The sequence below is a fragment of the Enoplosus armatus genome, chromosome 14 (genome assembly GCF_043641665.1).
Source record: "Enoplosus armatus isolate fEnoArm2 chromosome 14, fEnoArm2.hap1, whole genome shotgun sequence".
NCBI classification, from domain to species: domain Eukaryota; kingdom Metazoa; phylum Chordata; class Actinopteri; order Centrarchiformes; family Enoplosidae; genus Enoplosus; species Enoplosus armatus.
In genome coordinates, this window is record NC_092193.1 from 8845556 (window position 1) to 8871691 (window position 26136).

At 40.6% G+C, this 26136-nt stretch overlaps 1 protein-coding gene across 1 annotated transcript in view; it reads right to left on the bottom strand.

The window, feature by feature from the left end:
• Positions 1-1442: 1442 nt before the first annotated feature.
• b4galt2 (UDP-Gal:betaGlcNAc beta 1,4- galactosyltransferase, polypeptide 2) overlaps positions 1443-26136 on the bottom strand; it is a 138033-nt gene continuing 113339 nt past the window's right edge. The window contains exons 6-7 of the mRNA XM_070918768.1: positions 11130-11234; positions 1443-1593 (exon numbers count right to left, since the gene is read on the bottom strand). Of these exons, the coding sequence (XP_070774869.1) occupies positions 1443-1593; positions 11130-11234 (256 nt within the window). The remainder of the gene's footprint in view (positions 1594-11129; positions 11235-26136) is intronic.

Here is a 26136-nt window from a genome sequence, read left to right on the forward strand (position 1 = left end):
TGATGTTTAACCCCCTTGTGCCCCATATATGTTCAGAAAATATGGTAAATGTCCAATTTTATAATGAAAATGCACATTTCTACTTCAAATCGGTATCTTAAGGAATATTAATGTACCTTCAAGCCATTTGCATCTTGTAGAGACAAAAATGTACCTTTAAAGCCCAGATCACCAAAATAAACCTCCATCTTTCTTCAAGTGGAGTGAAAAAAAACAACCTAATCTCCAATATGTGTCACATGGGGTTACAATCATGACTGAGCTGTCAGTATATATCTGCCTTGTTGTCTCCAATTCCTCGATTTGATTTCAAATGCGTTCCCAAGGTAGTTCCTTCACGCTGCATGCAGCACAGGAGAAAACCTTTCATATCTTCAACTTTACTGGCAAAACTTCTGCGTCACTCCACGTGAGTCCGTTTTTCGGTTTCCAAAGTTTTAGTTTATATATATAAAAAAGAAGAGAACAAAAAGAGAGTTCTCAGGAGTTTGATGCTGCTGACGAACATGTTTCTGTCAGCGTGTCCCGGCACTGTTTTTGAGTCTTCTGCTGTAGATGCAGGCACAATACACATTCATTAATTGATACCGGAGGATTTGATTGAGTAATTAGATCCAAACAGGTGACTCCCTGACAAAAAAACGTCAATATTAAATCGTCTATTAGCATCATTTGTCAAGATAACAGTCATCTGATTTCTTTGATATGCAGTCCATCAGATATAATTCCATAGACCGTCACTGCATCAGTTACAGTTTGCCCTCGAATGGAAATCCCCATTGTCTTAACCATCTCTGTAAATGCTTGTATCTGTCTTCCTCTTGTCTTTGTATCCACTTAAAAAGCCCATTTTATTCTTCCTTTTGTTTTTATGATCCTGGTCAAATATTCCAAGAAATCCCGCTCGATGCTGTCCAGTATTTCAGAACAGGCCATGAAAACTTTCTCCAAACTTTCAAATGATGTTATTGTGTCATCTCTAATCTCCCAACAATAGTTCCTGTCAATATCCTCTGTCCATATGCCTTTGGATGCCTTCTCCAGTATACAAAAGATTGTTTAAGTTTCAGCTTCCACATTTGACGCCAACCTTTGGTCAGCCACTGATATTCGAGCTTTGGTCCACACTCTTTAATTCTGAAGTCACTGAATGGTAAGGGTAGGAGGTGTAAGCCATTGGCTGCTTGAAAAAGTTGAAGGAGGAAAGAGCCTGAGTCCTGGTTACAGAAATGGCAAGCTGAAATAAAAAACACAGAGAAAGAGAGGGGGTAAAGAGGGAGAACGAGACCATGATGTGCTTGTGACTTGTTCCTCTCTCTTTCAGTCCAGAATCTGTCCAGATATGTGTTATCCTTATTTCTGTCCTATAAGCTCTCTTCTTCTCGTCTTTTTCCCTCCAGTAAATGTGCGTCGACTCCCCTCATCTTCCTCTCGGTCTCTCTCTAGCCCTTAAAAGGCCGGGGCGGTGGTTTGCCGATCTCCACGGAGATGTTTGTATACAGAGGGTACCTCTTGACCTGAACCACTCTGTAGGTCAGAGAGCTGATGCCGTCCTTCTTCATCGTGTTCTTCGTGTTCTGTATTTTATTAAATCTGGAGGGTGAAAGACAAAGAGAGACAGAGAGAGAGAGAGAGAGAGAGAGAGAGAGAGAGAGAGAGAGAGAGAGGTGGGAGGGAGATGGGGAGACAGTGAAGAAAATTTGATTAAAAACAATATGGCCAGACCTTCAATGGAAACAGACTTCACAATCGTAGATCCCGAAGTCCAAATACATAAGATACTCTCTCGTATGAAGACAAACACAACACGTCTCAAAACTTGAGATTAAATCAACGCAGGAAGCAATCGGGAAATCAGGAAATCAGGAAATCAAAATCACGTGAATACAATATTGGAAGTAATAAGGGATGGAAAAAGTCATTACATAATTGTAGAATTATTTAAGTGCTGTACTTATAACCGTCAAACCCAAAACCCAAAACTCTATTTACAGAATGAATGCTAATATCAAAATCCACATTTAAAACCACAGACCCCCCTATAAGGTAATTGCACAATTGTTTCGATAACCTGAAAGCAGAGAGAAGAAACGGTTCTGTTGGACTGCTTAAAAGGAAGCACACGTCTGTGTAGATCTTGCCCAACAGGTGGTGCTGTTGCATCACACTGCGACTCGGCCAACGGTATTATCCATCACATCCGCCTCGGTTCGTTTGAATTATGCTGGAATCTCCTTCCCCATTGGCTGTGATTCAACAGTTACATCAGAATCTGCTCTGGTTTTAGTATTAAAGATGGGAAAATAATTCACAGTGTGTCAGACAGTTACACAGAGCTACTGCTGCGCTTCACTTCAGTCTGTGGTGCAACCTCTGGCATTAAAACCACAAACTCTACTGTCACCCTCGTAGTAGTATCTGTTTTTGCAGCCAGTCAGGATGGAAATGAGGCCACGGTGTGCGAGTGTCTAACACAATGTTTACAACACTCTTGTCTTAAAAAAAGCCTTTTTTTTCCCTGTCTGAGAACAGAGAAAGAGCTGATGTGTGCAAACACCCAGACGTGCGCATTCACTTTTCAAAAGACAGCGGTGACGGACTCCAACAAAAGACGTCTTCTTAATGATATGCTTGGACGTACAACTGGAGTTGACACTTCAGTCCGACATGGACCACTGAGTCTACAGAGCCTTGTCAGAACTGACTAGAGAAGATCTCGTTCCCCTCTCTGCATCGCTTTCTCCTTTCTGTCTCTCTCAAATCAAATCAAAAAGAGCTTCATTGGCATGAATGGAAGCAGGAAAAATGTTGTCAAGCATCTTTCCCTTGAACAATATAACGCAATAAGATATAAATAGAATTACGTGTTCTCTGACTTCTACCAAGGATTGGCACTTCTATCTAAAAGCAAGGGAAATTAGTTTAAAAGAAAGTGTGCAAGGAAGGAGAGGAGAGGAGAAAAAAGCTGGCGGGAGAAAAATGGAAGATAGATGGGCAGAGAGATAAATATATATCTGAGGAAGAGAGTGACAGATGGAGGGAGCAAGATATACTGATATTAGAAATTAAGTGAATGAGAACTGGGAGAAATCTTTGGATGAATCTATCAAACAGCGAAGATTAAAAGCAATAAACTAATCCCTACATACATACAGAGAACATCAGATGCATGTACGCTTAATCTGTAGGCTTCTGCGTGCCTCATTTCAAACCTATTTATTCGTCTCACTTAGCTTACTTTTATTTGAGAGAGTTAGAGGGCGAGACAAAGACAGTCCCCCTTGCATATTCATTAGCCTGATTTCCAGGCTGAGTCTTAACTGGGCTAAGTAAAGCTCTATTTTAATTCTGCTGAGGGTCTCACAGGAAAACATTTCTGGTTTAGGATCTCAACAATAGCTCGTTATGCCAGCTACTGAGGGTTATTTTGTTCTGGTGTCATATATTTTGAGCTGGCCCACTTGACCCTTTGTAGAAAAATGTCTCAAAGGAATAATTCAGCATTTTGGGAAAATTCGCTTTCTTACCTCATTTAAGGAGATAGATACCATTCTCATAACTGAATGCTAAATATGATGCTCCCATGAGCAGATGGTTAGCTCAACTTAACACAAAACTGGAAACAGGGGTAAACAGCTAGCCTGGCTCTGTCCAAAGGTAAGACAATCTGCCCTTTTTTTCCCCCCGCTTTTGTTTAATCATGTTAAAGACTACTTGTTGCAAGGCTAGTCGTAGGCAGTGGACCCTCAGCTTGCAAGTCGTACAGGACTATTTCTTAACATGGCCAGTAATAACCTGGAGTCTCTGCTGAGAAACAAATGAATAATCCAACATGTAACCACTCGTAAAAAAACAGCGAATTGTTGTTTTTGTAGACAAATGACATAGAACGTGTTAATTAGGGAGAGTTAGCGGAGCTGGTCGGCGGGTTTTGTTACTGGTGGACAGAGCCAGGTCAGCGCCCCCCCCCCCACCGTTTCCATTCTTTATGCTAAGCTAAGCTAAGCAGCTGCTCATGGTAGCTTCATTATTTACCGTACAGACCTGCGAACGGTATCAATCTTCTCATCTAACTCTCTGGAGAGAAAGTGAATATTTCCCCAAATGCCCCAAACTATTCCTTAAAGTGATTCTAAATAAGACGGTTAACGTACAGTCATGTTCAAGGTAAACACACGTAACAACCTAAACACACACACACAAACACCTCACAAACCCAGTATCTGCAATGTTACTCAGCGACTAATTCATTTGCAATGCATGAAGCGCCGTTTGCTAGACAAAGTGTGTGTGTGTGTGTGTGTGTGTGTGTGTGTGTATGCAAACTGATACTCGCGGCTGGTGATGAATGTGCCTCTTTCTCACTTCCGCTGGCCCAATATCTCATTGCTATGCCTAACCAGCATCCCCGAAAGGGCTGAGAGAATGGACTCCTGTGCAAGTGTGTGTGCATGTTTGAGTGAATGTGTGTGTGTGTGTGAATGCAGAGGAGATAAACATTCATCAAACAGCCGAGACAATGCTTCCCTTGGTAAACGCCGGACATTACGCAGGTACTCCAGATAAACTCTCCCAAAAGGTTCAATCATTAATCTGAATCTAAACAGAAAGACAACCCTGCAGCTGAAGACAAAGAGCGGAAACAGAAGCTCAGTTTATCTGTGTAATTGAGTGACAGATCTCTGTGTGCACAGCCTGAGAGGTAAAACTGGTTTTATTAAGGTATTTTGAAAATACAAATTGACGTTGTAGGTTGTTGTTGTAGATGTGAGTGTGACAGTGAATGATTTATGGTTTACTTTCATTCATAAAACTGATGATTATATGTAAACATTTTTTGTCAGTACTGTAAGGTGGAACAGTGAAGTCTGTCCCTCGCTCCTCACTGGTTACTTAAAGTGTTGTGAAAGTCATAAACGGTAATTTAGGTCAAGGTCCAACTTGTAGCCATGTCTCTTGGCAAGTCATGGCAAAAAGACATGACTCCATGATCACCTGATTTGTCACAGTGATCATCTCCAAAGGCAAAATAAGTGTGACAGTATGATCTTGGCAAAACACAGATCCGGAGTTCCTCTGGGAAAAGGAAGTGCTTAAAGACATTTTTCTAATTGGAAATCCAACTCAACTCAGCTACAATCTGTGAATTCTATAAAAACTCAAAAAAGTGTTGGACGAGATCTAAACACTCTCTCTCTGAAATGTTTTTGGATGAACTACTGGATGGACTGTCATGAAATCTGGTACAGACAACCATGTCCCCATCAGGATGAATTTTAATCACTTCTGAGATCCCCTCTACCGTCTTCATCAGGCCAAACTTTAAATTTGTCCAGTAGTTTGACCAATTATCTGCAAAACTAATGACACTCATCACCATCACCATCAGCCTCAGCTGTACTTTGTGTTAAGTGCTAATTAGCAAAAATGACTATGCTAACATGCTAAACTACGATGGTGAACATGGTAAACATTACACCTGCTAAACATCAGCATGTTAGCGTTGTCATTGTGAGCATGTTAGTATGTAGTATGCACTTCTCTGCCCTCCACCCACACTGCCTGAATACTGCCATGAGGTGGCCTTTCCTCCTTTCACAACCTCCTGATTATTCTGAGGCGCCATACGTTATCTAAGTCCAAGTCCCACTTCTTTTCAAAAGATCCTTTAAGCCGAAATTTCCGAGACATTATAACAAGTGTCCAGAAGGGCTGTAAGAAATGAAGTTTGTGCCGACTAATGGGCCGCTATTTTCTGCCCCCTCGCTACAGTTATGAATAATGTATCGGCCCCAAATAAACAGCGTCCCCGTTGGTGTCACCTCTTATTGTCTTATCCGCGGACCAGAGAGAGAGGGCAGAGCGACGAGCGTGAGGAGAAGGAAAACTGGAATTGAGTATCAAGCAGTGACACACACACACACACACGCACTTTCAGTCTAGTGGCTGATTTATTGATTTTGATGAAGGCAACTAGACTAGTCTGACCTAGCCGGCTCCCATCTCTATTGGTGTCATTTCAGCAGGCAATTACTGAGGTATCGTTGAATCTTTCTCTCTCTCTGACACACACACACATGAAACAATGATGGATGACATGTTATGCAGGCTCGGTTATTTTAGACATCTTCACATTTAAGTTATTGCTGCCACTTTACAGTATAGATTGTTAGTTTTAAAGTTAATCCTCTTCTAGATGGATGTCTGACGTCAGGAGCAGGAGCTTGCTGCAGGTCAAAAAACAATCTTTAATTTGTTTTCAGTTGATGTCGCAGGTTCCACTTTTGGCTAATTTGTCTTGCTCCCAGACCTGTATAAGAGGTGGATTTTATCTTTATTGGTTACCATGGAGAAGGGTGCACTACAGGTACATTTTGACCAAATAAGGACGAATATCAAATTGATAGGTTATTGAAAGGTCAATTAAAGATTTATAAATGTAACACCAGGAGCTGAGCAAGGTTTTTTCTCTTCAAGCTCATTTTGCATCTTCTTTTTTTTTTTCCACAAACTGTAATTTCTTTTCAGTTGATGTCACAGGCTCCACTTTTAATTTTCATTCCTCCCACACCTGTGCGAGGGGGTGGATTTTATCTTTAACTGTTAGCACGGAGAAGAGCACACTATATGTGATCACATCAAAAGACAGTCAATAGAAAAAGGTATGAATGTAAGGCCAGGATGTGAGCAACATTTTCTCTGTTCAAGCTTCTTAGAAACTAAATATCATCTTTTCAGATAAATAAGTCGCTGGCTGCTTCTTGCAATATCCAATATCCATTAAAAAGCTCAGAAATATAAAATGTTGAGATCAAACTCTTTAAATCATACATGCACAGCTGAACAATGCATTTTAAGTGTCAAGGCGGTCATTTACTACACTATCCTTTTAGTTATGAGCAGTCAGAAGTATCGTACTGAATGAATGTGCCTCTACAAGGGTTCACAGGCAGGTGAATGAGATGTAGAGCGATAAACACAATCATGTAAAGCCATTAAGGACGATTTGGTTGCTTTTGAAAATTGAGATGGGGGATTCAAAAAGTACTGAGTGTGCGGAGCTGCAGGGATTTCTTTTTTAATTCAATGATTCAGCGACAATTTAAACCAAATCTTCACAAGTGTAACGTTAACAAAGTGTAAAGTTAGCAAGAAAATTCTGGAGGTTTCCAAAATCAGTTTTGCAAAATAGAAATTCTTGTCAAGTGTAGACTCATATATTTTAAAACATACTACATATTATGTATCAGTGAATCAAACATTGCATTTCTAATCTTCTTATAAACCAATTTAAGAGCCTCAACTACACTAGGCCTCAACTGTGAACCCTGACGTGGTCCTGTCAAAACTGCTGTGATATAATAATGTCACATGAGCAATATTAGAGGAGAGAGCAGAGTTCGCTATATCTTCATTCTGCCCAAGCTGCAGCAGCTATCGATTTTTGTGTTGAGAGGCATCGTTGGCCGGCCTATCCACGCATGAAAACAGGGGCTCTTAGAGGAGAATAAACAGTGATAATCCACGTTTAAGCAGCTTAATGTGAGGTGCTACACTCCTGGTGATTAATGTGTCTAGAAGGGCTCATCTCTGCATATTGGGTCTCATTCATCAAACCATAAAATAACACATTTATACGGGAAGCATTTTTACACATTTGTCAGAAAAGCAATTTAAATGGGTGTAGCCAAAAGAGCAATTTAAGCCCCTGGGCTGTATCTCTGAAAAGCAATTTTTGGTTTATTGAAAATGTTTTGTCCTTGGCATTTTAAAATCTTCCAATCTTGCAGTGACCAGAAAGGCCAAGCCACGGCCTTCAGAGCATTATTTGTATTTATATCAGTCATCTGATACTTTCATACATGAATCCCGATCTTCATCTGTGAGCCCACATCTAATGACGAAGATGACTTGCACATTAGCAGGAACTGAATTTGAATAAATACTTTGAAATGCATGTATTTCATTTATTTAACATATCTTCATGCATTTAAGGGGCGTCCTGCATTAAAATTTAAACACCCTGTTATGAGTGAAATGCTCCAACAGTTATAGGAAACATGGTCTGTAACTCCCCAAACATAAAAAATATCTCACTTACTGTAACACCAGTTTTACTGCTCTTTTTCCGGCTTTATGCTCCCGTTTTTTCTTTGTCTTGGTTATATAAATAGCAGCAGCAGTGATAGTAGACGTTGTTTTTGTAGTTAGATTTATATCTAAGGCTGTCGCTACCATTGAAGACACTGAGGCCCTCAGTAATTTTGGGGGTTTTAGCAACGTGAGGCGTTAACATTGTTCAAAACTTACACATGGTGGATATTCCAGTATTTCTGACTCAATATATGTAAACAAATATTAAATACACAAAGGATTCAGTATTTCTCCACCAAATGTTGAAATTCCTGGCAGTGTGGAGAAGAAAATTACACATAGGAACTCAAATTTAGAGAAAATATTAAACAGTTAACTGAATAAATAAATTATGAAAAATCTAAATAATGTATAACCTTAGAGACTTGTGATGCATCTTTCATGTATCCTGTTCACGATAAAGTGTGACTGGAGAGATGCGAACAGAAAAAGAGATTGTTGGTCAATTTAACTGACCTAAGCAACACTTTCTGACTGCACCCAGCGCCACTGATGGTTGTGGTTGGGTGGTGGTCAGAAAATGAGCTTTGTTGTACCCGAGAGTGATGTCACAGGGTCCCGGAGTACACCTGTACATCACTGCAGTAATATGAGAAGTTAAACCACTGGAGGTCAGCAAAAACAAGAATTCCAGGGGGTGTTATGTTACTTTAAAAAGTGAAATGACAAAGTTAAGTACAGTGCATCCGGAAAGTATTCACAGCGCTTCACTTTTTCCACATTTTGTTATGTTGCAGCCTTATACCAAAATGGATTAAATTCATTTTTTTCCTCAAAATTCTACACACAACACCCCATAATGACAACGTGAAAAAAGTTTTTTTGAGATTTTTGCAAATTTATTAAAAATAAAAAACCTGAGAAATCACATGTACATAAGTATTCACAGCCTTTGCTCAATACTTTGTTGATGCACCTTTGGCAGCAATTACAGCCTCAAGTCTTTTTGAATATGATGCCACAAGCTTGGCACACCTATCTTTGGGCAGTTTCACCCATTCCTCTTTGCAGCACCTCTCAAGCTCCATCAGGTTGGATGGGAAGCGTCGGTGCACAGCCATTTTCAGATCTCTCCAGAGATGTTCAATCGGATTCAAGTCTGGGCTCTGGCTGGGCCACTCAAGGACATTCACAGAGTTGTCCTGAAGCCACTCCTTTGATATCTTGGCTGTGTGCTTAGGGTCGTTGTCCTGCTGAAAGATAAACCGTCGCCCCAGTCTGAGGTCAAGAGCGCTCTGGAGCAGGTTTTCATCCAGGATGTCTCTGTACTTTGCTGCATTCATCTTTCCCTCTATCCTGACTAGTCTCCCAGTTCCTGCCGCTGAAAAACATCCCCACAGCATGATGCTGCCACCACCATGCTTCACTGTAGGGATGGTATTGGCCTGGTGATGAGCGGTGCCTGGTTTCCTCCAAACGTGACGCCTGGCATTCACACCAAAGAGTTCAATTTTTGTCTCATCAGACCAGAGAATTTTGTTTCTCATGGTCTGAGAGTCCTTCAGGTGCCTTTTGGCAAACTCCAGGCGGGCTGCTATGTGCCTTTTACTAAGGAGTGGCTTCCGTCTGGCCACTCTACCATACAGGCCTGATTGGTGGATTGCTGCAGAGATGGTTGTCCTTCTGGAAGGTTCTCCTCTCTCCACAGAGGAACTCTGGAGCTCTGACAGAGTGACCATCGGGTTCTTGGTCACCTCCCTGACTAAGGCCCTTCTCCCCCGATTACTCAGTTTAGATGGCCGGCCAGCTCTAGGAAGAGTCCTGGTGGTTCCGAACTTCTTCCACTTACGGATGATGGAGGCCACTGTGCTCATTGGGACCTTCAAAGCAGCAGAAATTTTTCTGTAACCTTCCCCAGATTTGTGCCTCGAGACAATCCTGTCTCGGAGGTCTACAGACAATTCCTTTGACTTCATGCTTGGTTTGTGCTCTGACATGCACTGTCAACTGTGGGACCTTATATAGACAGGTGTGTGCCTTTCCAAATCATGTCCAATCAACTGAATTTACCACAGGTGGACTCCAATTAAGCTGCAGAAACATCTCAAGGATGATCAGTGGAAACAGGATGCACCTGAGCTCAATTTTGAGCTTCATGGCAAAGGCTGTGAATACTTATGTACATGTGATTTCTTAGTTTTTTATTTTTAATAAATTTGCAAAAATTTCAAAAAAACTTTTTTCACATTGTCATTATGGGGTGTTGTGTGTAGAATTTTGAGGAAAAAAAATAATTTAATCCATTTTGGAATAAGGGTGTAACATAACAAAATGTGGAAAAAGTGAAGCGCCGTGAATACTTTCCGGATGCACTGTATATACTGTTCTTTCATCCCTCAGCATTAGGACTGACTGCCCTCAAGTACAATAAGGAGAAATCACCCTCATTACCTCTTTCACAGTGAGTTATTATTAAATGAAACATTCCAGTTATCGCTTGTAAACCCAGATTTCTCTCAGCTAGTAACATCTACCCCCCAAAACCTCAAGACTCAGGCTGTCAACATGTTGCTTCCTCTACAAAGTGGATGAATAGAATAAAACAGCTCTTCGGTGTGAATGTGAGTGTGAAAGGAGAAATTGCTAAAAAGAAATGGCAAGACTTCTCATTTAACCATCACTGGTTAAAGGTTAAAATATCTTTAACATGTAATTCCAGCGGAACTGGACAGAATGAAAGCAGATAATGTGGACGGCAAAGGAGAGAGGAATCGTGATAAACTGATATTACCTCTCACTGCTGGCCTTATGCCGCCTGTGTTGCTCATGTTTCAGTGTACAGCTCTGTAGCTAACACTAATTATAAGGACATGTTATTGATAGCGTGCCCTTTGCAGAGCCACATGATCATAATTCTCTCAGATAGAGATGAAAAAGTTGTAAAGAAACATCTGAACTGCGTAGCGATGAGACAAAAGCAGCGCGATCGATCTGAATGTAAAGCCGGGGAACGAGTTTGGACAATGATGCAGTACCTCTGTGGGTTGGGCTCGTTGTGTTTGTCTCTCTCATGTTTAATCATTCTGTAGCGGCCGATGCGAACGTCTGGCCTGGACACCTTCATCCCATTCAGAGTGATCCTGCAACACATACAGATACAATATCTATTAGAGAGGGGAAGGGAAACAAACAAAGGCAGAGACAAAGAGACAGACGAGAAAGAAAAGAGGCAGAATACATAACAACAAACTGAGAGGAAAGACAAGGAGAGGGAGAGCACCTTGAGGTTTCATGAAGAAATGAAGCAGAGCTGAAACTAATTATTATTTTCATTATCCTTTAATATGTAAGTTTTTTTTTATCAATTGATTATTCATTTAGTGTATAAAAGGTGAGAAAATAGAGAAAATGGCTTTCACTAAAAAGCCCAAAGTTATATTATCATTATCGATTATTCTGCCAGTGATTTTTTCATTTAATTGATAAATCGTTTGGTCTAAAAAATGTCAGAAAACAGTAAAAATTGCCCGTTACAAACATCTAAAGTCCAGGATGATGTCTTTAAATAGCTTGTGTTGTCCAACTAACAGTTAACTGTCACATAATACAATATAATAATACATAATACAACAATCTGGAACAAGAGTGTTTGAAATGTTTTGTCTGAAAAACGACAAAAATTGATTATCAACATAGTTGCTTAATTTTCAGTTACAGCTCTAAAGTTGACGTCTTCAAGTTGATTGTTTGTCTTGTCTGAGAGGTCAAAGGTGTTCAATTAATATAAAACCAGACAAAATAACAAATCCTCACGAACGAGAAGCTACAATCAAATGTTTTGGTAGTTTTGCTTGAACTTTAACGGTTAAACAATCATCAAAAAATGTTGTTGATTTAAGTCAATCGTATAATTGACTAATCGCTTCACTGCAGAAAAGCACCACTGGAATATAAACGTATAAAGAAGATATGAGATTTAATATTCACTGCACTAAAGCTCGAAAACAAGTGCACAGGTGTTTTAAATGAGCATCTTCTGCGTTTCCTTGCTTTGGATTTATCCTGGTTGTCACATGTAGGTGTGCTGCTGGGACACGACAGCAGTAAACACCATTTACGTGACACCAGGACTGTTAGCTACTTGATTTGGCTAACTCAGACGGCTGAAGCCTCATATTAGCTTCCATCGAAAGGCTAGAACATATATTTGCAGGGTACGAGAACTGTTTGACACTGTGCAGAGCGAGACCAGTATTTCTCTCAGGCACGTGTGGCAGTCGTATCTGTGAGAACTGGGCTGATTCAAAATTTAACCAAACCTTGACCTCCATGATCCCTACCACGAAGAGAAAATGGTGGTGAAAATGTTGTTACTCTCTGATCCCAAAAGGGCACGGATACCAGGTTAGAAAAATAAAGTTGTGATTGTTTACATTCTGATGTAGCCTGTAGCATACAATTTAGCTGCGTTGTTGGATTATGTACTACTCCTACTTTTGCTTTCTACCTCGCACTAACTATTCGCTCTTGTACTTTTGGTCTGAAACAAACATTTTACAGAGCAGTTGCACTAGACCAATAACTCCTTTCAATGTCCATACAGCATGTGAATATTGTACTAACAGTAAGATAAATCTAAACCTATCCCTTAGGTGCTAAGGCAGAAGAATTAGTGGTGGTATACCTGAATAGAATCAGCACGTCTGAAAGATCTTTAACACCACTAAACACAGCACACAGTAAACAGTGTTGCACACAAACAAATGAAGAAACAAACAGAGCCCCCCGTGGCTCTTATTGAAAAACCTAAGTAGAAAGAACAACTGTGGTCAGAGACTTTTATAACACCAAGAGAAACAAATTGCTCATCCTCAGGAGCTGTGAACTTTGCAGACACCAGCTGGGGAAAAAGACAGGGATTTAGAGTGCGTTTCAGTCCAAACAAAGCATGAGATCAGAACTTTGAGACACGGTGGTAACGTTGTATTACCGCGAAGATGCAATACAAGGGCAAATCTGCACAGAGATTTATATCTAATGCAACAACAAATGGAGTATAGACAACACAAACAACAGATCTGTTCCACATAAAGCCCAGCTTAAACCCAGAGGTTGACAGAGGCATTGATATTCATACTGCAATGATATAAAGGACTGTGTGTGTGTACTGAATGGGCAATTTTTATTTGTTGCAACGCTCTGATTGGTGCAGTCTCGCTGTCTTAAAAAGCATCCATGCCTGATATTGCTCCTCAACAACTGCTCGTCTTCTCGCCTTCTCCTTCTTTTCTCTCCTCTTTTCACGTCGTCATTTCTCCTTATTCCTACCCGTCCTTTTGTCTCTTCATTTCTTTCTCTTTCACCTCTTTTATTCCCCGTCTTTTTTCTCTCTCCCTCTTTGGTTCTTCTCTCTTTTCCACCTATGGGTTTTCGAGGGCTGATACCAATGTTTACACTGAAGGTTAATAGCTGGTACTTTGTGCTGATGCAAGATGTCAAGGATTCAGCATTTTCAGCTTTGTATAATGATACTTTGTATTTGAATAGCATGATGAAAACGCCTCTGCAACTGCATTTCAAACCCATAATAATGAAAATATTAGGGTCAAGGCAGGGTGAATTCATTCACAGAAAATACATTTAAATTAAAACTTAATTACTTAATAAAATGTAGGAACATTGTGGCCAAGGAGCAACTTCTTATTGAAAGCAACAGTTCAACATTTTGGTAAAATTCTTTCCAAGATTTAGATTATTGATGTGAATTTAATGTCTGGGCGTTAAGTACATACCTGGAGTCAGTACGTGTTAATGTTTAGCTTAGCATAAAGACTGGAAAGAGGTGAGAAGTCTCTGTCTGAAGTAACTGTACATGTATCATGTATGTTATGTATGTATGTTACCTGCATCGTAGCCAGATTCGATACACAGAAGGACAGCACAGACAGTTCGTTATTCCTTACCCTAAAATCACAGAGTGTCTGTGTGAGATACAACATGTTAATTAACTAATTCCTCCTGCTTCCTCCGTCTATGCTAAGCTAAGCTAATCACCTCCTGGCTCCGGCTCTGAATTTAACACACAGGCATGAGAATGGCTGATAAGCCAATAAGCTTTTTTCCCAAAATGTCAAACTATAGCTTTAGAGGTGTTGGTAGTTTTTGCACTTTGGACAGAGCCAGGCTAGCTAGTTGCCCCCTGCCTCCAGAAGTTATGCTAGGCTAAGAGTGACAGACATGAGAGTGGTATCGATCTTCTCACCGAGCACTCAGTAAGAAAATGAATAAGTGTATTTCCCAAATCGTCAAACTATTCCTTTAATCACTGGCCGGTAGGCTTATTTTTGAACTTCAAACAGAGCCATCTTTGCTAGCTGTTTCCCCCAGCCTCCAGTATTTATGCTAAGCTAATCTGCATAAGTGAAATAGTTTGTCTAACAACAGCTGTCCTCTCTCTGATGTCCCCTCCTTCTCTCTCAGCTGATCTCTTAGCTTCTTCATGTATTCTCCTCCTCCCATCCTCTCTTCTGTTTTTTTCACTTTCCTTCTTCCTCCTCCTCTCCTCTCTTTGTCTCTCGGCTTGTCTCTCCTTTCCCCTCTGTCCTCTCCTCTTCACCTCTACTTTCTTTCCTCTCTTCACCTCTTCTTCACACACCAGCAAAATGTAAATACCCCAGAATGTCGCCCTGCGCCATCAAAAGCACATCAACCCGTGAGAGGCGAAACCCAAACTCCATCAAAACAACCCTCCCATAAATAAATTCATTGGAAAACTAAATAACACATCTTTGCCTCTGTCTTTCAAGTCTCGGTGACTTTGCTGACTTGGCGCACATGCGTAGAAGAGTGCCTTTGTCAGCGTGTCTACGCATGCACATATGAGCATGCAAGCATTTGCATAATTTAGAGATTTAATATGGTGCAAATAAAATGAGAGTGAGAGAGTGAGCGAGGCAGTCCTCTCAGCTCCTCAGCTTTTCAGTGCAGTGAGCTTAGTTATACATTATGCACAGTTCTGCATCTTTAAAATAATCTGCTTTGTGCCCATTGCCCTGCAGACTCTGTGAGGCTCGACGGTGGTGATATCAGCTAGAAATGTGAATCCCTTCTCTTCTTCGTCTGATTCAGTGTGAATCTCAATAAGTTATTGGTATATTTTCAGATGTTTTAGAGCAAATCGACTATTCGTTTGTTTTGTTCTTTGCTGTAAAGAACCATTTGTAGTTTTACATTCTACCTTTCAGCAATTGAAAAAATGCAAATATTGGGAGAAATAGGAAAATGTCCCAGAACATTCGACATAAAACCATTACTGAGGTGACAGTGATTCTGAAACAGAGTGTAACGTTGCATTGACATAACTTTTGTGCTTGTGGTGGACCTTACAGGGGCTGATGTATAGCCACTTTACTCGTGTACAGTATAGATATTCAAATATATTACTCACTATGCAAATGTGAAGTGTGCATAAGGTGAGGAAAAATCATGAGTCAAAGTCTGCAGATGACGTAATTAGTGGCGTCTGACAGCTTGAAAAAGGTGTGAAGGCACAAACGCTTCCAGGCGTTTAGTTTGTGCTTTAAAGTTTCTCCTCTCTAAAGCAGAGTTTGAATTATCACAGTTTAATGCTGCTCTAATCAAGAGTTTTATATTAATAATGGATCGCATGACTATGTGTCGTGTGAAAGGGGTTGCTTGTAGTCACAAACCCACAGAGAATTACTGCAGTTCCCCCCAACACTAGTCACGAGTTTTAATATCAGGTCATTGTTTTGGTTTTTTGACCACAACTTTACTGTTATGGTTCAGCCTCATCAACCTTGTTTGGAGCAGCAGTCAGCTGTTTTCAAAGAAACATCTCTGATAAATCTCTTCATGTCGCACTACATGTCCAGCATATAATAGCAACTAGCAAAAGAGCCAGATATTTCCCTCAGCAGCTGGTGAGGACCAAAACAGAGCTAAAACGAGAGTGAATATCAGACTTACATTCATCAGTCAAATGAATGATAATAATTCTCCTATCTGCTGAGCATACAAATATATAAAATAACCAACTGTTTGCTAACACGTTAGCTGCAACAACGTTTTATGGTGATATGTCAATGTGGTGTTCAACACCTCGTCTTTTGTTTATTACATCCGTGTTTACAGCTGTCAAATTTAGTTTTTGGGATTTACTTGAGCTTTAAGTTAAGTCACAGCAGAAATGGGTGACTCGGACTACTAACACCAACGTGCAGGTGAAGCAATACACCCAATTAATAATCTGTTTATTAATTGATTAGAAACAGTTTCAGGTCAATGTGGACACTTTATAGCATAGGAGGACGTTAAAAGCTTGGTGATGGTCAACTAGACTGTTGTGTTTTCAAATGTTGGCAATGAAGTAAACAATCCTCAGAGGGAATGGAAGCAGTTTTCTGGCTTCTCAAACAAAAACTGATCAGAGCGTGTTTGCTGTGTAAAATATTATCAGAGCTTCTTTGAAATCTGTATCTTTTGCTGCGTCGTTGTATCTCTGCCTGCTTTCAAAAATCCTCTTTGAAAGTCTCATGAAACACTCTCTGAGGGTGGGCTGGCTCTCCATCTCATCATCTGTCAATATGAAACTTTGCATGATGATTAAATGCCGGTCCAATATTCTTGTTCACAAAAGGGACGCACACACACAAGGCAACCCCCCCCCCCTCCCCCCCGTTATTATTCCACACATACGCACGTTTGAATAACTTCATACATTGTTTGGGTTGTTATGTTTAATAGGGTTCATTTGGTTTCAGAGGGACATTGTGTGCAAAAAAAGTGTCTAAAAGAAACATTCACTTCGGCTGTGACCTTGAAGGGTTGTGTGTTTTTGTGAGTGTGTCTTTGTGTATGCATATGTATGTGTTGTAATGAACTGCGTAACCAATCAACCGACTTCTCTTCATTCTTGTGGACAGCACAGAATTGTGTCCTTGGACCAAAACAAAACTTCAGCTGGAGCGCCAACACACACTTACCACACATCAGCGCAGTCATTATTTTTCACTACTCTGACAGGCAGTAGGCAGTAACATGGCGTGACAGCGTAGTGTGAATATTATGTAAGGGACAGGGCCGAGGATACAGTGGAGCTGCAGGATGGAAAGCCTTAGTGTCCCCTGTGTGATGTATATAATCCGAAGCCGACTCATTCGACAGCCACCTCCACCGAAACACAGCAGGTGGGTGGCTGCTGTAAAATCCCCCACTGTGCAGGACCTTTAAGCATTTTAAGACTTTTTTGGGAGAGTCAAGTAAAAACTATTGGGAACAGTAGAGCAAAAATAAATGGAGACAGAAGTAGACCACTGTGTTTTTCAGAGAGAGACTGGGTCAGGATTAGACGTGCCAAAGCAAGATGAAAGCAACCGCTTCTGATTTGTGGCCTTTGCATTTCTTTGGTTTTGGTTTATTTGACATACTTGTATTTCACATTCTCATTCTTTTATATAAATAGAGAGAGAAACGGTGGACAAAAGGGACGACTGTATCTTAAGAGCAGTAAGAGCAACTGCAACAAGGCTGCAACAAGATGGAGAGAAATGATAAAACAACATATAAACTGAGAGGTAACCTTTGTGTGAAAGAGATGGATGCAATGGTTGAATTGTGTTTGTTAGATTGTTAAATGAAAGCAAAATAAGGAGCATGCTGTATCTATTTATAAATGTATGTGTATATCATGTATTCATGATTCATTCTTTTATTTCTTTTCAGCTGAGGGGGCTACACATTGGGAGGTTCACTGAAAACATATTCTGTAATTATGCAATTGCTTTTGGCTTGAGGACATTGATTAAACAAAAAAAGAATATTTAAAACATGACTGATCGCCTCTTGATGAACTCTTTCTGTCCGATTGGACAATAAAAATTGATCAAGGTTGTTGATGGTACAAAACGCAGCTGCTTGGTTTGGAAATTAAATTTCTCTTAAATAATCCAATAAAATCAGTTGATCCAAGTTAATTTGAAGGGAGAAAAATCCATGCAATTGCAAAAACATGCTTAATTTCATATCATAAAACTTAATAAACAGGACCTGCTGGCCACTAATACTGGTTTGTTGCTGTGTTTTCTACTGACAGGTCAGTCAAAGTACACTGATATGCAGTTATTTAATGGAATAAAGAAGAGTCACCCACAGCACCTCTTTTTGTGCAGAATCTCACAGCATATAATAGTGGTTATATAATATAACATATACAACATATAATAGAGTGGTTACAGTTATAACAACAAGATTTTCATGAAAGCAAATCCTGTTTTATTACTATTAATTGTTGATAATAGTAATAGCCTATTTACATTCAGAAATGACCTCTCTATATAGTAGTTTTCATTGTTAGTGTTAGTCCACCATTCCCACGCTGAATTCAAGTGATCTACCTACACACGAGGGATTCCCAGGAAACAATGCAGCATATGAGCCAGCGTTAAGTGTTATTCATTTTTTCTCATTGATATCAGACTCACACTCACAGCTGTATTATTACTATCATTATCATTGCTGATGCAAACCGAACACTTCACACCGCTGCTGCTGCTGCTGCTGCTGCTGCTTCACATTAAAAACGAAGACGGGGTGGCTTTTATTGTGAAGCAGCCACAGGAAACGCAATGCATTTGTTCGGACTTGAAATCAGAAGGCTTACAACTTTATATAAGGCACTTTTATTCTGATTGAGCTGTCCCTCTGGTCATTAGTGGAGTAAAAAGCTCCGTATAAACGCAGCTACAGTTGGACTCCTGGAGCGAATCCATTAAACATTACAGTCTACTTAACTAACAGAGGCACCTTGTCCATTTGAAAAGCTCCTTAGTTTGTGAAGCAGAGTGGACTGTCCAGCACTTCTCTCTCCTTAGAAAAATATCTGCCCGCTAATATGATCAACCATGAAAAGTTTCATTTGCAGCCTGAGGCAGAGGAGGAGGACTGTGTGTGTGTGTGTGTGTGTGTGTGTGTGTGTGTGTGCGCCTTAAAGAACATTATTATAGCAGTTTTGACACTGGTCTGGGCACACACACTCACACACACACACTTGCAGAGCATGGACCTATTTGATTGAATTAATCAGGAATTTCTCCAGCTCTCCTCTTCTATTCCCACCAGTGGAGTTAATTGCATTAGAGCAATGGAGTGGAGGAGAATTGGGAGCTAAGTCTGATGTCCTGCCTCAGTTCCCTCTGCCTGCAGAAATGAAATGGCAGAGGAAGAGGAGGAGGAGGAGTGGATGGTGATGATGGTGGTGGTGGGTGGAGGGCTGGAAGGTACACGGCAGAGAGAAAGCGAAGGTGTGCAGGTGTGAAGAAAGAGAAACTTTCAAATGGCCTTTTGTCTTTTTCATACACAAACTTTCTTTTTAAATAGGGTTGTTTAAGTCATATAAAATATTTCTGAAAAGTTGCCTTTTTTTTCAGAGACATAAGCAGGGATATAAGGTGGATAAACTATGACCTCCAAATCAGCTAATGTCAAAACGTAATATCAGAAAAGTACGGATCCCTGGAGGGCAAACACATTTTACAAGGAAGGAGAAAAAAAGACCACATCCAGTTTTTTTGCAAGGATAAAGTATTGGTTTATGAGGGCTATTTTAATACATAATTTCTTCAATCTATTTGCTATATTTTAAGTCTCTAAGTCAGTCAAAATTTGTGTGGGTGATGATTTAACACACTGTGACACTGTGAAAACCTGCCTGTTTAGACTTGCCTGTGTTGAATTTTTATTTATTTCTATGTATGTTGTTTTTACTCCACTTACGTCTGAATTTCATGTCATTTTTTTTATTGTGAAGCTCTTTGTATTGTCTCTTGAGAGGTGCTGTATAATTCTGAAGGATTCAGGCTGGAAATCTTATTATTGCTGCTGGTGAGATACCACCAAATTTTCATTTGATAATGCAAAATTTTAACACGAGAATGCAAAAGTATCTGTCTATTTCCTATCCTCCATCTTTATCCATGTATAAAAGCACTAATATGCATCTAAAATCAATAATCCTCAAATGAATCTGTGTCAGTTTAATTCCACTTACTGACATTCACGTTTTAAAGATTTGTGTCTTTATGCAAAGGCAGGCTCATTTTTCTGCAACTAAAAAAGGTGAATAAGATGAGTTTTGGTCAGATTCTGCACCACTGTTTCCTTGCATGTGGATTTCCTGCACCAGCAGCTGCTGGCTCTTCTGTTCGACCATACCTTCCGCTCAGTACTTCATTTCTCTCAACCTCCCTCCCTCTGTCTGTCTTCCTCCCCCTCCTCCCTCCTCACTCCACTCCCTGCACTTGCTGCTCATCCCCCCTTCCTCCTTTTCTATCAGATGTTGTTATTAGTGCATCCCTCATTATTGATTATTGATTAAATTCATCAGAGAGACACAAGAGGGAGAGAGAGAAAGTGCTGTATGTATCCGGTTTTAAAGCTCCAAGAAGATTGAGCACTTATTAGGAAGGTCACATGCAATGAAAGTACGCATTTCAGATCCCATAGAGCCTCAGATCTGTATTCTGAGGATATAAATGAGGGTTTTCAAATATGGACAGAAAGAGCAGAATCTCAGAGTTCAGAATGTATTATTTTTCCTGTATTAACTGTATTGTTTGAGTAAATCATTAATAATTGATTGAACTACAACCGGCACCATTATGCATGCCAGTAGGTGCAGCAGCACCAGTACAGACTACATCTCACCTTTCAACATTAAAACATGAAAATACATTTTACAGAATAGATACAAATGTTAATTAGGTGGTCCAAGACCCCCTGAGGTCGCCTGTATTTCGCACACTGGTTATAACAAAGACATAGGCAGACAACATGTTAATTAAAAGCTAAATTAAACAAAAATGTCTGTCATGTGACCTGAGGGATCTGCTGGGTTGATAAACTGGAAGCATGTCAGAAATACATTCAGATCAATAAGTCCTTTATGGACCAGGACCAAATCTTAAAATCAACTCTGTAATCAACACGTAGCCAGTGGAGATGTCTGAGAATCGGAGTCATATGATCAAATTTGCTGATGGCTGTATTTTGAATCATCTGGTGAAGAGCGTTCACAGGAAAACCAGTAAACGGGGTGTTACAGTAATATAGTGTGTTGGTGACAAAGGCATGGACATGTTTTCTGAATCTGACTGGGATAGAGAGCTCTGAATTTGTGAGATATTCCAGAGAGGATGGAAGGTTATTTTGGTGATGCTGCTGATGTGTGGACACAAATTCAGGTCAGCAACATTACTGATTCCTTGGTTTTTGACTTGGTCAGTGGTCTTTGGGATTGGGGCTCCAAAGAGGCACAGACCTGCCGCCTCTGAGCCTTTGCACCCAGCGCTAAGATTTCAAAACAATGGTGAAGCAGTGAAGAGCACCACCTTCATGCTTCAACAGCCTTTAAGTAACTGACAGCAAGATCCAACTGAAGACAAGACAACTTTTGTTTTCCATAATAACCTCTTCTTAAGCTTGTGGAGTTTGCAGAAGATCACACAGGACGCTCATTCAGGCACATTAAAACATCAGCTGATCAATGATGTACACCAAACACTTGACTCTGCTGCACTGTTTCACGCTGCTCTTTCTGTTTGCTGCTGCTTCCCTCCGTCACCTCGCCTTCACCTTAACATCGATTCTACTCCACTATCAAGGAGGCGCTGTGTCGTGTTGACTTCTGTTCTGTGACTGTTGTATTGAAAGTTTCATATCATAAAGAAAATGTTCCCGCTTGTGCTCTGTTTACCCAGGAGGAGGAGGAGGGGGGGTGTTTGTTCTCCCTCGCCAAGCCTTGCGGATGCTTGCTTTTATTTGTCCAGGGAGCACGTTAGAAAGAAGAGGCTTTAATGGCAGATATGACTGAATTACCGCTTGCTAGAGAGTGCGTGACCCCTTTGGTACTTAAAACAGAATAAAATAAGTGACTTTTTGTGGTACAAAATTACTGTAGCTGCTGAAATGTATATGAAAATGCTGAAACACTGAATAACTCTAAAAGGGTCGATGCAACCTTTGTGCACTCTTTGACATGAGATGAGGTTCAGACTGTTCAGTCAGTTTCTTGAGATGTGCTATGTTGGATACTGGATCTGACTGGATTTTGCTGTTTAAGACATGATAGCTAAGAGGCGCCGTACACCCCCTCTTTATGACCTTGTTCTGTCCGTATATGTAGGCGAGTGGAATATTTGAAAAGAAACTGTATTGTTTGCTTCCTGCCACCAGTACTAAACAAATAATGGAAGAATTCAACCTGCAGCCTTCCTGAAGCTTGAGACAGCGCTGCCACCCAAGTTTTTTTTTTGGGGGGGGGGGGGTGCAAGGTGAAAAAAGTTGAAAAACAGTTCAACTTTTGAGGACCAGAGATCAGCTGCCAAAATGGAAGCAATGACTGATGGGGGCATCCAGGAAAAACAATCTGTATTCCTGCAGACTATGTTGTCTCAGTACGCTTAAAACAATGACTCGTAGTACGACAACGTTTAAAGGTAAAAGTGTTCACAGCTGTTCTGAATGGCCACGCTCAAAGGTGGGGTGTGAAGCCTTGTCGTTATAGAGAGAGGCAAGAAGCAATGGTTGATACAAAGTGGAATAATAACACACACACATCGGACAGATGGTCCTCGGAGGCAGTAAGAATGAAAAAAAAAGAGGCCGACTACATTCTCACCTCTGTAAACTGGGGGATAATTATGTGGTATGTTTGTCAGGTTGTCGGTTTTGGAAAGTTAGACAATTTCTCTGATCCGATACCAAAGTAATACCAGGGCCAGAATCACCAATACCAGCACTCTCATGTTTGACGACTTTAATGCATCATTAATAGACTTCTGAATTCATTTTTATTGCTACTGAGTGAACTCTTTTTACTATTCTGTTTATTACTGAACCACATACAGTTTACACAAAACAGTTTTAATAACAAATAACAAAAAATGTAGCCAAAAAGAGTGATGCTGATGCTGGTAATTATACTCATACTAGACAAGACCAAGCATTTGTTGAATCATTACTTTAGGTATCGATCCATCCACCTATAGTTTTCAGTGTGTCTTCAATTCTCTGTTTAAATAAGGCTTTATAGAGCCTTATCGAAACCTTTCAAAGTGTTTCACAGCTCTAAATGAAATGAAAGGAGAAACAAAACACACATTAACGATAATAATAATATATGTTTGATGAAGCTGGAGCCAAACAAGATCTCAAGGACTAATCGAAGCAAGCGAGAACATCAGTAAAAAACAAAGAGAAAGAAATAGATCTAAACATGAGATTTAAAACACTCGACAGTGTTTGCTGACCTGACCCGAGGGGGCGGTGACTTCCACAACCTGGAAGTGCGATTGAACTCATCAAGGCTTGGCATTCTCAAAGTGTTAAGCCCAAAATATCCTGACTCTAACGCCATTGTCGCGGCTTCACAGAAAACACGTGCAGTCCTTGTGCTGCTGTGGCTGCATGTGTTCATGATGCTGGCTCAGGCTCTCTTGAAAGCCACCGCTGGGAGGTTTAGAGGGAGGAAGGGGAAAGGGTAAGGAAGAGAGAGAGTATGTGTGTGTGTGTTGAAGGCTGGTCTGCCATGGAGGCCCTTGGGACAGGTACAGTCTTTGCCCGAGGCTACAGCTGCATGTTCAGAGAGGGTGAGAGGACGGTGAGAAAGAAAACCCTGTCCTCTCTCTTTCTCTCTCTGTAATATCCACCAACTTTTTAGACAAGAGATGGGAGGGGGCAAGCGGGCACTGGCAGTTGTGAAAGTGGCATGTGTCCTCTCCGCCATGGGTTCGGGTCACACTGAGCAGCAGGGACAGCTAGTTCCCCTGGGCTGGCTTTACACTAGCAGGACCCATTTCAGGCAGCAGCCATGCCATGGCCTGTGGCATCACAACCAGCATAAAAAAGGAAATCGCTGGAGGGAAGCAAGACAGGGAGATAAGCAAAGAGACGTGGAGAGTTATAGGGGCAGAGGAGGGGGAAAATGGAGTGAGGAGGGATGCTGAGGTGTGGCGTAAAAGAGCCATTTAGTAATTTAGGTGATGCTCCTTTTTTTTCCAGAGCAGCCTTCAAAGAACGAGCAGATGGAGGTTCAGCGTCCAGTCAAGGACATTTCGACCGGACACCAGGCTGATGGACACATTGGCCACTTACATTGCTCAAACCCGTGAACTTTGCTACCTTTTAACGACAGAGGGGAAAAAAACAAGGGGCATATTTCACGGACGCCACACTCTCTGATCTACACCGCTGTTCTTTTATCTCTCCATGCCTGCACCTTCCTCCTCTGCTTGTTTTACTGAGTCCTGAGAGACTGAGTCTGTTAGCTCACTCAGCCGGAGACTCCATCCTCCCCGCTGCACGCTTCATTGTAAGGACTATTCCTGCATCAGATCTCATGAGAATGAGAAAATTTAAAGAAGAAACTAATAATACGCTTTTCTGTTGATCTCTGAAGGGAAAATGTGCCTCTACATGAACCAGCCAAAGAGAATGATCACAGCCTGGCCTGTAGGTTGAGCTAACACACGCACAATGGCAATGCTGATGTTTAGCAGCTAATGTTTAACCATCTTTGTTTAGCTTGATAGCATGCTAGAATTAGCTAATTAGCACTAAAGACAAAGTACAGTTCAGACATTGCAGATTTGGTCATAAATCAAAGTATTGGACGAATTCAAATTTGAACCTGATGATTGCGCTAGATGAAGTCAGATGATGACCAAAGTTATTACAGTTCATCCTGAGCGGCACATGAATGTGTATACTGAATCTGAAGATAATCCACCGAATAGTAGTTGAGACATTTTACTCAAAACCACAATGGAGACGCTATATGAACGGATGATTCATCCTATGGGAAACATGAATATTTGCACTGCAATCCATCTAATAGTTGTTGAGATATTTCTATCTGGATCTAAAAATCCACAAAAATTCAATTACAAGATTTGATATGAGGCCATTTTGCTTGCTACATCCACACACAGGCCTGTCCACACACCGTCTTCTTTCAACAGCTTGTCCAAGTGTGTTTTCAAGGGCATTTCCCTTTCGATTGCTCCGTGAAAGGCTTGAAAAACAAGCCAGGCCTGAAAAGCGAAGGTGGATGGTGGGAGGGGGTGTGAGCCTTAGAGGAAAAGCAAGACAAAACCTTCATGCTCAGCTTTATTCGCTTGTTACTGCCAATGTTTTTTTCATTAATTTATTATAAGATTGACTTTGGGATTTCTACAGTCTCAGTTGTAACAAACAACAAGGACAGAAAAAGGAGGAGGAGGAGAAGAAGAGAACTGACTATAACCGCATTACATTTGTGTAGTATGTTTGTGGTAAGTGTGTGGCATGTTTCAATGATTGCACCACTGGAGAAACACACAACAGGATATATAAATGCTTTTGACATATTGTTTATACAGAGTGAGGTTTAAGGACAGCTCTCTATTGTACCTTATTCGTCCACTGACAGTCAATAAATCTCTGAGACAAGACAAGTCACAGTATATTTATGGTATAGTTCAATACATTGAAGCTGTGTATAGAAATGAAAATAATTCAGGTTTTAAGTTTTTTTCTATGCATTAAACCCATCGCCATGGTTTATGCCAACTTCTCTTTGTTATTTACAAAATGCTACTGCCAGCAGAATCTTAAATCAGCTGCTACAGTGCAACTTCAAGGTGCACTGAGCTATTTTTGACCACGAGCAGCCAACTGCCAACTTACACATCGAGCTGACACAGAACAACACAAACATCTCATTTGGAGTCATGTTTCTTGCCACCGAATGACTGTACGTCCAATATTTACCAGTATTTTAGCTCTGGTTTGGTCTTCACCAACTTCTGAGAAAAGTCATTTGAAGGTTTAGTTGCTAGATGTTTATCTCTGGGCTGTAAAACTGAAGCAACATCCTAAAAGCAGATAAATGCTGTAATTTTCATAGGGATTAGTGTTACGACCAAACTACATCCAATGTTATCAGATTATTGGATGTGATGTGAAATATTACCTAATGCAACAAAG